Genomic DNA, 13515 nt, shown 5'->3' on the forward strand with positions numbered 1-13515 from the left:
TATATTTTCTGTTAACACTAATATTTATTGCTGATCACTACTTCTTAGTGATCTTGGGGTTAGCGCATCTGTCAGCACTGCAAGTTAGTTTGCAAATTGTACATCTACATAACCTTTGTTTGCTTCTCTTTTTGTATAATTACAATCTATCTTAGTCACACAAGAGTATCAGAGGTGCACTAATTCATTTGATTTTTTTAAAAACAACATTCCCAACAAATCCTTGAAGAGACACCGTAGAACTTTTGTTCCCAAAACAAGAAATGTGATAGGTGGAGTTTGACTTTGGGCAGTTTAGATGTTGAGAAGTAGAAAAATACACTTTTACCAAGTGTACAGCTGTCAAATGGCTGAAAAAAAACATTGACTAAAATAGTACAGTCGCAGAAAGCCAATCATTCTCGGTGTTAGAATGCTCCAGCTGCTATCAGACTGCCCTCCTTATGCTGCTGTCCGTCAAACCGGAAGCACTTTTCCTTTCCCTTTTAGAGGAAGATGGCGATAGACAGAGTTTGGGTTTATGCTTCTGCAGGCAAGTTTTTATTGTATTATCAGGATTTTCCATCAAAACATTGGGTTTGTACATTAGAAAATATATCAAAACGAGTAGGTTTTGTGCAACACCTTGTATTTCATAACATTTGCATTTTTTTTTACCATTGTGTTCAGTTTTGAAAAGAGTATGACGAATACTGTCTGTGCAATAATACTTTAATTCAATCCATAGTCAAAATACCTTTGAGGGATTATTTTCCTGTATTTAACTTATTTAAAGTTTATATTAATCAATTGCACTGTGAGTAGATGACAAGGGTGTGTTATACAAAAGTAGGTTAGAAGGAGGAACTTTTAAACAGTGCTATTCTTAAATTGCTGTCTTGGGTGTAATGCCTAGAAGTATTTCTAGCAATGTTATTCAGATGGACTAGGGGACAAAACTACTGGGAAGAAATAATGTAATATCACAGAAGCAATTATGACTTATATGCATTATAAAAAGCCTTGAAAATGCTGTATTAGATGAAGATACTTAACAAGAAGCAGTTTGTATCGACAAAATAGAATACAACATTATTTGTAAATGGAGTGGTTTAGTTTAGATGGTCTAACCCAAGTAATCCCAATTTATTTTTTAAATTACATATCCCTGTGTTACGACTATTTTAATGTTCCTGTTTGGCTATGGAACTTCAGTCTTTAGGTCTGTATCACCTGTAACCTGCAACAGATTTTTTTTTTAAAACAAAGAGAGGGTATATGTTTGCCAACAAGATGATGTCATCACATCTGACACTACAATTTTTATTATTAATAATAACTTTTCAACTAAACTATACTACAGCAAGGTTTTTAGCCTTAGGGTGATCTGGACTCCTTCCTTCTTGAATAGAGGGAATGTATGATTTAGATTCAGCAGCATCAGATATAACAATCATTGTGATAAACAAAGTTATTTTCTTAAGGTTAACAATCTATCATTGTGCCACTATAGTATATACCCCAAACAGTACATTATAAATTCCTGACCTCTCCGACATGTAGAAAAGACCATACAGATAGATAATATAGTTCAGCTTAAAACTACTAGTCAAATTTATTGCACAATATAAATTTGCACAGAACAAAAATAAATCAGCAGATGAAATAACAAGGCACTACTTCATAGAATTTACACTTTAAACTAACTTCTCAGACCAAAAAACAAATCATTTTGGAATTCTAAGGGGGAAAAATTCAGTTGGTTGCGCCTCCCGTTAGCGCCTTAAGAGGGCGCTAATGGGACGCAAACCAACTAGCGTCCGGGCGCGGCACTGCCCACGCCTCCCGCAAAATTCAGCGGGCGGTTAGTGGTGGCGTTAACCGGTAGCACCCTGCGGTGCTTCGCCGCTGGCGATGACGTCATTGGTGTGCGTAGTGCCCCGCTCACGTCCCGAACACGATCTTTAGGAGCGCCCCCTGATTTACCTGCGGCTGGGGAGGCGCAATTTAAAGGTGAGGTGCGGGGCGGCCATTTTTGTTGCTGGCCGCGTGCCAGCACCTGCCTGCGCTCCCGTCCCAGACCTCCTGAAATGCCCCCCGCCCCGGAGTGCTGGCTGCGCTCCAAGAGCCCGGCACTTCTCTTGAGTGCCGGGCTCTTTTGCCTGCACTCCTGATCCCCGGGGGCCCAGCTGGGCCCCAGGTTGCGCTGCACAAGGCCCCTCCCCTTTAGGAAGGGGAGGAAGGCCTGCAGTACCACAGCGCGACGTGCCACAGCGTGTGGCGCTGCGGCACATAACGCCGCAATATTGACTCACAGCGCCCCAAGAGGGATGCAGGGCGCTTCCAGTAGTGCCCCGCTTCCTTCTTGGGGCACAACCACTCAATTTCTGGCGCGGGGGCGCTAATTTTTCTGGGGCGCTACTTTTAGCGCCCCAGCGAAGTCAGCGCCTCAATTGGGGTGCTACTCAATTTCTAGCCCTAAGAGTCTAAAAATGTAACCTCACTCCCAAGAACCTCTCAAACATACAGCAAGAAGTCATCTCACATATTCCTGCCACTGGGGAGCTCGTAGAATAAGCACTAGTTTCGGTTGGACAGTACGACAGTCACACAAGAGGAAGTACTGGGGTGGTAAACATGAGTAGGACACACATCCCATTTAGGAGAATAAAATGGTCAGTGTTCTTGTTATGATGTTAGGCATTGTATCAACAGGAACAGTGGCCCCAGATTTCAGCAGTCACAATGTGACGGGGCAAAAGATGGGGTGAGACCCAGTGATCCCCACCCTAAAGATCATCCTGCACAGGTTTTATGCAGGGCAGAAGCAGACAGAAGTTATGTTTGCCCCCTGGAAGCCTGGTGCTAAAAAAAAGTAAGACCATGGAAATATCAGGGACAGTCAGTATCAGTTTATAAAGGGCTGGTCATACTTGTCTAATTTAATGTTGTTGAGAAAATCATAATGTGTATGGGGAAAGGGGGCTATCATGGATGTTGTATAGATGGATTTCCAGACAGGTTTTGGATAAACTGTCAAATAAGAGATTGTTAGAAAATTATGGAACATTTGGGTAAATGTTTGTCTTCACTGCATTGGTGGTTATCTGGTGGAGTGACACACCCTCCGGTTATAGAACCCACCCATGGGCAGGCGGTTCACTCCACAGGATTATCAATCATGCGGTGAAGTTGGAAGTTTACTCCATTGCATTAAAGAGAATTCAGCTGGATGGAAAGAGAGATGGCTTCGAAGGACAGAAAGCAAAGAGTTTGGGTAAATGGATGGTATTGGGATTGGCAGGATTTGGATAGTGATGGGCCCAGGAATCTGTGCTGGGACCTCTTTTGATTTCCATTTATATAAATGATTTAGACATTGACACAAAAGGAATTACATTGTAGTTTGATTCTGATATCAAATTAGAGACAATGGCAAACAGTGATGAAGAATGCAAGCAACTGCAGGAAGTCATAGACAGGTTAGTATAGTGGGCAGGTACTGTAAAGTCCGCGCCTCAATAATACACGGACTTCGGGAGAACAGTTTAACAGGTACTTTACTGAACAGGAGGCAGCGTCAGACTGAAAATACAGAAGCCTGTTAGGGCCTTTTATACAGGGGTGGTCACTGCCGGTACTGCAGTCTAAGACCAGTTATTCCCTTAAAGGTACATACACAACAGGTACAAAAACAGATAGGCTTGGCAATTCGATAAGGCCCGAAAATGGGCAGTGGCACCGCGGAGTGAGATTTGCTCACGCCTGTTTATAATGTGCAGGCAGCATGTTATTCTGCTGCTTCCTGCTGATTTGATTGGCTTTAGCCTGCAGCCCAGCGATGAACGCGCTGCTTCAGGCTGTGCGCTCAGCAGGAGGGCCCAACGTCGCATCCCTGTAACGTCGCTAGAGCGAGGCTGCATTCTCTTAAAGCAAGGCTATCATTTTTGAAAGCTGTCTCAAGCCTTTAAAGGCGAACTGCCTTCTGAAATTTAAAAAAAAATCATTCCAAACTAGGCAGTATTCAGCTCTTAAAGCTGAACTGCTTTCTGCATGTAAGAAATGGTAAAAGTGCTTCAGCACTAACACAAATGGCTCAACAGGCCAGGGAAAGGGTACCCAGGGTCTCGCACGCAGCACTCCAGCTTTGTGCAGGCGGGTCAGCACTGGAAGAGAGGTCCTCTACCCACAGGGGGGCCAGGAGGCCCTCCAGAAAGAAGGTTATGGGACCAGATCGCCGAGGCTGTCACTGCCAGCAGTATCGCCCCCCGCCACCCCCACCCCCAGGACCTGGCTGCAGTGCCCAAAGAATTGCAAGCAGTTCATGCAACCCCGTTATAATAATTTTTTTTTGCCTAGAGAGTTATGAGTATTGGGATGCTTTAGCACAACTGGCTATTAAAGTGGAAACTACAACAGAATTTAAAAGGAATTTACAAAGGGGGCTGCTTCAATTCCCTCCCACCACCCCCATGAAATTTTCAGCCCCTTCTCTTCAAGAATATAGGCTGGCTGATTGAACATTGGATCCCGACTGAGGGCCTAGGAGTGGGAACTTCAGACATTTAGGGAGCAGAAATAACAACAGAAAATGTTGGAAAAACTCAGCAGGCCAGGCAACATCCATTGCATTAAAGAGAATTCAGCTGGATGGAAGAGAGATGGCTTTGGAGGACAGAAAGCAGTCTTGGCAGTCTCTTGCTGTGTTGTTACACTTGATTACATCTGACACAGCAATACAATACAATTAGGAACCATACCACCTTGCCATAATAAGACATGCATGATCCTAAGGATTAAGCTTGCTCGTGGCTACACCTGATACAATGTTTCATTCCAAACCGGTAAATTGATGCAGTGCAATAGCAAAATGCTGCGGATGCTGGAAATCGGAAATAACAACAGAAAATGCTGGAAATACTCAGCAAGCCAGGCGATCCTTTTAACACATCACACATTACGATCACATTCCTGGTTATGCAAGCCCAGGTTACTAGTTACCTCTATTCCCAGGCCAGCAGTTCAAACTATTGGAATGATCAAAAACATAAGCACACAGCAAAAGTAAGAGAGAAAAGAAAATCAGAAATGCATCCACAATTATACCTTATTTTCTTGCCTGGGGAGAGAGAAGCCACCACTCTTGTGTTCAATTGCCAATTAAAACTTTCCAATACCATTTCCATGATTTACATTGCTGGCATCATTAACAAAGGCCCATCATTATGCTAGCCCACAAGAAGGGCAAGCTAAGCCAAACTGATAGTGAATAGAAGTCACTTAAATTTCCTACAAAAAAAAGGTGTTTCATCCCCCTCCCCCATCCCCAGTTCACCTTGGGGCTTCCTTTGTTTTGTCGTTAACTCAAATTACCATCTTGTACAATACCAAAACAAAGAGCAACTATCAGCCTTAAGTGAGAATTAACCATGGCTTTCCCACAGTTTTAGTTACTAATCCTGAGAAATCCAAGCATCCCTCGGAATACATAATTTTCTATTGGCAGGATGACGGTAAACTTAAACACTCTGCGTACACCTTAACATTTTGGAAATATAAAGGCCAATTCCCAGACGGTGTGTTCAGAAACCATGAGCCTCAATATACCTCCTAATTGTAGACAGTCATACCTAAACTGATCCCACAACGACCTGCTGACTGCTTTATTGCTGCTTGCCCGTTTAAAAGGGCAACTCCTGGGCTTTCCTTTCTCTGGCTTTCAGAGCCTGGATTTTTAAGGTGCGAGTGACAGTCACCATTGTGTTGAAAGTTTTATTTTTGGGGGGGATTTTTCATGGTGGTTTCGGCATTAGTGTGGGTGCATTACTGCATCCTGTTATTTGCTGCTGCATTTTTGCATTGGAAAACTTTTGCAGAGAGCTTATCCAAGAGGAAGTAGTTGAAGCGAACACTTACCTTATTGAGTTGACGTCAAGTCACCAAGATCGCTCTAGCCCACGCCTTCCATATCCAGAATTCCAAGAACGGTCTCCTCATGGCAGGAGAAACAGTACAGGTTGGCAGGTCTTCTATCAGTCTAGTTTCTCACTCTCTGGTGTAGGCAGCCTTCTTCTTTAAGAATAAAACATACACTTTCAGCATCTGGACCCAATGTGAATTGCACCTTAGATCCCAACCTACAATCCAGCTTGTGTGCATGAAGGACCAGATCATTCCCTGTGCCTGCCGTGGAATTCAAGCTGAAACAGTGCATTCTTTCTAGCTCATTACATAATCTCAAGTGCAAAATCAAATAATGATTTACATTTTATCTTTTTCTAATGTTTATTTAGCAATGCAAATGAATCATAATTAAATCTGATTAAAGTGTGATTAACCAAACTGCACTAGTAGACCGACTAATGACTGGAAGGATGGCCGAGATTTTCCTAACCTGCGGCAATGCCACTGGAAGTGTGGCTGGGTAGGACATCCACCTATTGCTGAGTTCGGTGCCTTTCCTGGGGTCAGCCCAATTAGCAGTGGGGAGAGCAGGAAGCCACTCCTGTGGCAGGCCATCAGCACCTGCAGCCACTTCAAGGGGCAGGAAATGGTCTGAGCCGTGAATATGATAGCAATGCATTTACTGGGAGTTCTTCATCAAAGTGCCCTTCATAGGTTGCACTGACCTCTCTGCCCAAATAAGCTTCCAGAGTCTTTCTGCAGCCTCTGGCAATGCTGAGTGCCTGTTGCCTGCAGACATAACTTATGCCCAGTGTTATTGAGGCAGTTATGGCAGGAAGTATTAAGCATCTTGCCATCCTGTCATTACTGAGTCATTTACTGGGAATGGTAGCATAGTGGTTGACGTAAGAAAACTACTAAACACTTGGTTTGAGTATAAAACAAGGCTTTAATCAACTGTCTCACAACCATGAGTTTCTAGTTACAAAAACGTCCTGAGCAAGCTGGGCCCACGCCCGAGTATTTATACTTTCCTTGGACGGCGCCACCAGCTGGCTGCCCAGTGTTATCTCATGAGTCATTTCTACATAAATGGTAAGATTCATGACAGTGGTTATGTTACTGGACCAGTAATCCAGAGGCCTGGACTAATGATCCAGAGACGTGAGTTCAAATCCAATCTCGGCAGCTGGGGAATTTAAATTCATTAATTAAATAAATTTGGAATAAAAAGCTAGAATCAGTAATGGTGACCATGAAACTATCGGATTGTCATAAAAACCCATCTGGTTCACTAATGCCCTTTAGGGAAGGAAATCTGCTGTCCTTACCTGATCTGGCCTATATGTGACTCCAGTCCCACAGCAATGTGGTTGACTCTTAAATGGCCTAGCAAGCCATTTTTGCATAACAAACCGCTACAAAAAACAATAATAAGAATAAAACCGGACGGACCACCTGGCATCGACCTCGGCACCAGGTATGGACATGACAACAGCACACCCAGCCCAGTCGATCCTACAAAGTCCTCCTCACTAACATCTGGGGACTTGTGCCAAAATTGGGAGAGCTGTCCCACTGACTAGTCAAGCAACAGCCTGACATAGTCATACTCACAGAATTATACCTTTCAGCCAATGTCCCAGACACCTCCATCACCATCCTTGAGTATGTCCTGTCCCACCGGCAGAACAGACCCACCAGAGCTGGCGGCACAGTGGTATACAGTTGGGAGGGAGTGGCCTTGGGAGTCCTTAACATTTACTCTGGACCCCATGAAATCTCATGGCTTCAGGTCAAGCATGGGCAAGGAAACCTCCTGCTGATTACCGCCTACTGCCCTCCCTCAGCTGATGAATCAGTACTCCTCCATGTTGAACACACTTGGAAGAAGCACTGAGAGTAGGAAGGGCACAGAAATCTACTCTGGGTGGGGGACTTCAGTGTCCATCGCCAAGAGTGTCTCGGTAGCACCACTGCTAGTCGAGTCCTGAAGATCATAGCTGCCAGACTGGGCCTGCGACAGGTGATGAGAGAACCAACACGAGGGAAAAGCTTACTTGACCACGTCCCCACCAATCTACCTGTCACAGATGCATCCGTCCATGACAGCATTAGTAGCAGTGACCGCCGCATAGTCCTTGTGGAGACGAAGTCCCGTCTTCACAGTGAGGACACCCTCCATCGTGTTGTGCGATACTACCACTGAGATAAATAAGATAGATTCAGAACAGATCTAGCAGCTTAAAACTGGGCATCCATGAGGCGCTGTGGGCCATCAGCAGCAGCAGAATTGTATTCCACCACAATCTGTAACCTTATGGCCCAACATATCCCTCACTCTACCATTACCATCAAGCCAGGGGATCAACCCTGGTTCAATAAGGAGTGTAAAAGAGCAGCACCAGGCATACCTAAAAATGAGGTGCCAACCTGGGGAAGCTGCAACACAGGACTACATGCATACTAAGCAGCAGAAGCAGCATGCTATAGACAGAGCTAAGCGATCCCACAATCAAAGGATCAGATCAAAGCTCTACAGTCCTGTCACATCCAGTCGTGAATGGTGGTGGACCATTAAACAACTAATGGGAGGAGGAGGCTCCATGAATATCCCCATCCTCAATGAAGGCAGAGCCCAGCACATGAGTGCAAAAGACAAGGCTGAAGCGTTTGCAACCATCCTCAGCTAGAAGTGTCGAGTGGATGATCCTTATCGGCTTCTTCCTGAGGTCCCCACCATCACAGAAGCCAGTCTTCAGCCACTTCGATTCACTCCACGTGATATCAAGAAATGGCTGAGCGCACTGGATACAGCAAAGGCTATGGGTCCTGACAACATCCCATTATTATTGTAATATCCTCATTACATGTTCTCTAACGTAATACATTGTTTATGGCTCTGTTAACAGAGAAGCAAAGTATAATAACGTCTTTATAATACATTCCTAATTTTAAAAAAATCTTTGTGTTTCACTCCAAAACAATTTACAAGAAGTGTGTTTATCGTATTTGTTTAATTGATTCGTTTTGCTTTTCAGTATTCCTTACTACAATATGTTCCATATTCGCTGATCAGAATGTGAATCCCACGGCAGGGGTCTTATTTGTCCATGTGTTGGAGAGGGACTACTTTCAAGAAGGATTTCCTTCCTTCCAGCAAACATATGGTGAGCAAAACAATCCTACTTCATGTTTTCTTACGGTTTATTTACAATCCAACTTTAGCATCGGTGCGGTAATTTCAGCCAGGATCTTATTGAATAACGGAGGGCCAAATGGCCTACTCCTGCTCCTATTTCTTATGTTCTTATGTTTCAGCTTTGCACTGATGCTGAACTGGCAGTGTAAATCCAGAGATAGGGCCAAAGCTGACTTTCAAGAGAAGTGGAGTGAGATTGGCGTATAAATCCAATGCGGTGTCAAACCTGGTTTGCAAAGTGCTCCAGGGTTTGTTGGAGGCTTTGTAAACCGACCCGGTTTAATTATTTAGGGAGCAGAGAGTCTCCCCTCGTTGCTCCCCAAATATTTAAATTTCTAACTTTGTGGAGACAGCTTTGGTGCTGCAGCCATACAGGCATGCACAGTGCTCTCACCAAACTAGGAGAGCTACACTTCCATCCAGGCGGAAACCAAGTAATGCAAACAAAGTTCTGAGATTGGTAGCTGCAGCATTAATGCATCCTTTCAGTATGGTAGCCCAGCTGTGTAGGTAAACAAAGAACTATTTTGAATACGATTAATGTATGAACAATGGTAGTACAGCATTCATTCGGTTTCTAGTTGTATTTATATGTTTGCAAAAATATCTTCAAAGCGCCGATGCTCAATTTTTAGAAAAAAATTGCTGGAGACTTTGAGTTTGTCTTTTCTCAGGTACATGGGCCGATATTGTTTTCATGTCTGAGTTAGTTCTAAATGGTTAAGAATTGGAGCAAATCATACCCGAATGATCAAGTGTAAATAACGTTCAGTTCTCCAATGTAAGTAGACTTGCGTAATTATTCACCGCAGCAGATGCAGTCTCAGACGTGCCGAGGGAGGACACGAGAGATGGGATAGGAAATTTAGTTAAGGATAAATTTAAGGGGATGGGGACAATTAAAGGGAAGTGTCATAATTGGTGGATAAAAATTTTTTAGAAAGCCTTTAGAAAGCCTCAAAAGGTATTGTTGCCATGGCTGAAGGGATAGGCCATTAAGATGTGGCTGGCCAAAATGAAGGGAGAGGGAATCCCAAATGCAAGCATGTGTCTGCAGGCATGTGACCGATTAGCCCAGCATCTGACCCCTATTTGAAGGCTGCTGAAGTCGAGGTGGTGTTGCATGAGGTCCTTGTGAGGCGGGTTGCTTTCTGTGCAATTCCACAGTTCCATCCCCCTAGGTCAGCATTGCAGCAGACCGCCAAAGAGGTTCAGTCAAGTTTCTGTCTATAGTTAACTGTCACTGTCCCTGCATGTGGCGAGCAGCCCTATATTGCATGGTAGCTGCAGGTGTCCTTGCACACCCTGAGAAGGCAGCCAATCAAGCAATGGTGGCTTTTGATCATGTTGGCATTCTTTCCTTCATGCAAGTACCACATAAAGCATGACTGTGACTTGGGTGCTTCTGAGGAACCATCCAGCAGCACGCTTAGAAAAGCATTCACATATTTTAGTGAACCATTGGGGGTCTGTTAGCACAACTTCCTCTGGAAAGCGGAGCCTCCACTGGCACTACATCTGCCGAAGTGAGATAGTTTCACCTCTCTCTGCAGTTGTAGGTGCTGGCAGGAGGGCATGGAGCTTGACTTATCTGGCATTCCTCCATGGGCCCTCCTGTTCTTTGGAAGGTGCAGCACTCTCGCTTCTGAGTTAGAAGTTCGTGGGTTCAAGTCCCACTCAGAGACTTGAGCACAAAATCTAGACTGACACTCCAGTGTAGTACTGAGGGAGCGCTGTACAGTCAGAGGCCCTGTCTACCCTCTCAGGTGGATGTAAAAGATCCCACGCCACTATTTCAAGAAGAGCATGGGAGTTCTCCCCGTTGTCCTGTCCAATATTTATCCCTCAATCTACATCACCAAAAAACAGATGATCAGGTCATTATCTCATTGCTGTTTGTGGGATCTTGCTGTGCGCAAATTGGTTGCGTGTTTCTTACATTACAACAGTGACTACATTTCAAAAGTACTTCATTGGCTGTAAAAGCTCTTTGGGAAGTCCTGAGGTCGTGAAAGACGCTATAGAAATGCAAGTTCTTCCTTTCTTTAAAAATGCCATTGATGCCAGTGGAGGTGCTGAGGGCAAAGAAAACATTAAGGGCAACTAAGCACAAAAAAATCATGAAAGCCTAAGTGACAGCAGGAAAAAAAAAATAACAAAAAGGACCCAGAAATGGGATAAAAACATTTACAAGAAATGTTTTGGGCCTTTTAAATAAATGCCCACTTGCCTGAAGGTCTTCCCTGAATCACCCTTCCCACCAGGGTCCTTGTACTGTACACTTGGCATCCAGCGTGTCTGCTGGCCAAAGAATGGAGCGGGGAAAGCTTTCTCACATCCTTTCGAATAAGCTAATGAAGCTCCCACTTGTCTTGGACAGGAGTTTCCGACACCCAACTCAGGCCTAACTGGTAGGTTAACTGGGGCTGAAATTAGGCAGAACGGAATTCTGCCTAATTTTGCATATAGGCATGTGATAAACTAGAGTCCTTTGCTGATAGATATTTCCATTCGGACTGAACCTCTTAGAGATTTGAATAATATAGACTAGGGCAATATCCATTCATTGTTGGGACTTTAATTCTAATTATTCAAGCCAGCAAAGAAAGGATGAAGATATCTTTTCTCTGACTGTTAAGCAACCTAAATGATTCTGGATGGTCACAATCAAGTTCTCAGTGACAAACAAATAAAAATAAAAGAGACTGATCAGGATCTTTATGTTGAAAAGATCCATTTTTCTAATGTTTTCAATTTTTAAGTATGCTTTTCCAAGGACCCTTGCTTTAAGGTGGATGAAGAAATATGTTTTATCCCTTACCTTGATGAATAAACATAGGGACAGAAATTATTGTCAGCACAAATGTTTGCACTGATGCAGAATGGTGATAAGGACCACGAATTTGGATGGGGCTCCATTTCACTGCTTAGTTGCACTGCTAAATGTGCAAGATCATTTGAATGGTCAATTTGATGGTAATTCCACTGAAAAGCAATTCTGTCCTTCGTTGTCAGTTGCATGTTGCACTACTTTGTCATTCAAAGAGGCTTAAGCGTGGAAGAGCTACAGGATAAGGCTCATCCTCAAGCCAGGCCAGACCAGGAGACTGACAGTGACCCAGAAAAGGTGGCTGAGAAAACACCTTTGCCGCATGCAAGAGCAGTACAGCAGGGCCTTGTGGAGGACACAGGCACCTAATTGCCAGAGCCAAACATTAGCTATCAGCTGTGTGTACATGTACAGTGGACAAAGATGCCTCCACCAACACTGTGCTCCGTGCTACCTCAACTACCATGGATATACATCCTCTGATCTGGCGATATCTTATTCTGCACCACCAGAAAGGGCCATAAATATAAGCTAGGGGCCATAAATATAAGATAAGGGTCATAAATATGAGATAAGGGTCATAAATATAAGGTAAGGGTCATAAATATAAGATAGCCACTGATAAATCCAAAAGGGAATTCAAGAGAAACTTCTTTACCCGGAGAGTGGTCAGAATGTGGAACGCACTACGACGAGGAGTAGTTGAGGCGACTAGCATGGATGCATTTAAGGGGAAGTTAGATAAACACACGAGGGAGAAAGGAATAGGAGGATAAGGTTAGATGAAGAGGTGTGGGAGGAGGCTCATGTGCAGCGTGGGCTGAATGGCCTGTTTCTGTGTTGTACATTCTATGTAATATAGGATGCTTATCTCAATAATAAAAAGGCAGATATGCATTAGATGTTTCACAATTATAATTTTGGCACAGAAGAAGCCCCTTGTTCATTATTGCCTAAATCCTACCATTTTCAATGTAAAATTGCCATTTACTTTTTATTTCAATCTCAACTCTCTATTTTAGGTATAATTATCAGTACTCCCATCACATTCAGCACCAATCTGCATGATCACCCTGATCGGCCAGGCTGGCTTCGCTTTATTCAACGGACAGCATACCATGATGGAATGCTTTATGGCACGCCAACTTTGAGAGACGTTGGACTGACAATAATTGAAGTATTATGTTTTCTGTATATGCACCAGATAGTACCGTAATATTTTGATAAAATGTGTACAACCTTCAGAAAAATCTTCACACTCCAAGTATTCTGTACTTATAATCAACAGCCTATTTATAATTCCAGCTCACTGCCGCTGTACTCTATAACAAGTATGCAATGTATGGCCTAGCCATAATATTGCAGTAAGATAAACAAAGTTAAGCATTCTTGATTGAAATTCATATTTCTATGTGCAGTGTATAGTGTAGTATATTATACTTAATGCAATAGTAAGATTCATTCAGACTGGCACACTGTTTTCAACAACATATGTAATTAATATTTAATCTTTAATGACATAAAGAAACTGCTACTGTGTAATTAAAGTTTAAAATATATCACTAATTTGTACTGGGCACTAAAAGAAATTGCACAACAT

The 13515-nt window shown here is 43.4% G+C and overlaps 1 protein-coding gene across 2 annotated transcripts in view; it reads left to right on the plus strand.

Moving 5' to 3' along the window:
- Positions 1 to 429: 429 nt before the first annotated feature.
- Positions 430 to 13515, plus strand: part of sgca (sarcoglycan, alpha) — a 70726-nt gene continuing 57640 nt past the window's right edge. The window contains exons 1-3 of one of the 2 annotated variants that reach the window (XM_085966319.1): positions 430 to 532; positions 8925 to 9053; positions 12938 to 13092. In XM_085966319.1, the coding sequence (XP_085822445.1) occupies positions 496 to 532; positions 8925 to 9053; positions 12938 to 13092 (321 nt within the window). In that variant the 5' untranslated portion in view covers positions 430 to 495. The remainder of the gene's footprint in view (positions 533 to 8924; positions 9054 to 12937; positions 13093 to 13515) is intronic. The other variant, XM_085966320.1, reaches the window with a different exon arrangement.

This window comes from Somniosus microcephalus, chromosome 24 (genome assembly GCF_052327205.1).
Source record: "Somniosus microcephalus isolate GS21.2 chromosome 24, FLI_Smic_1.0, whole genome shotgun sequence".
NCBI classification, from domain to species: domain Eukaryota; kingdom Metazoa; phylum Chordata; class Chondrichthyes; order Squaliformes; family Somniosidae; genus Somniosus; species Somniosus microcephalus.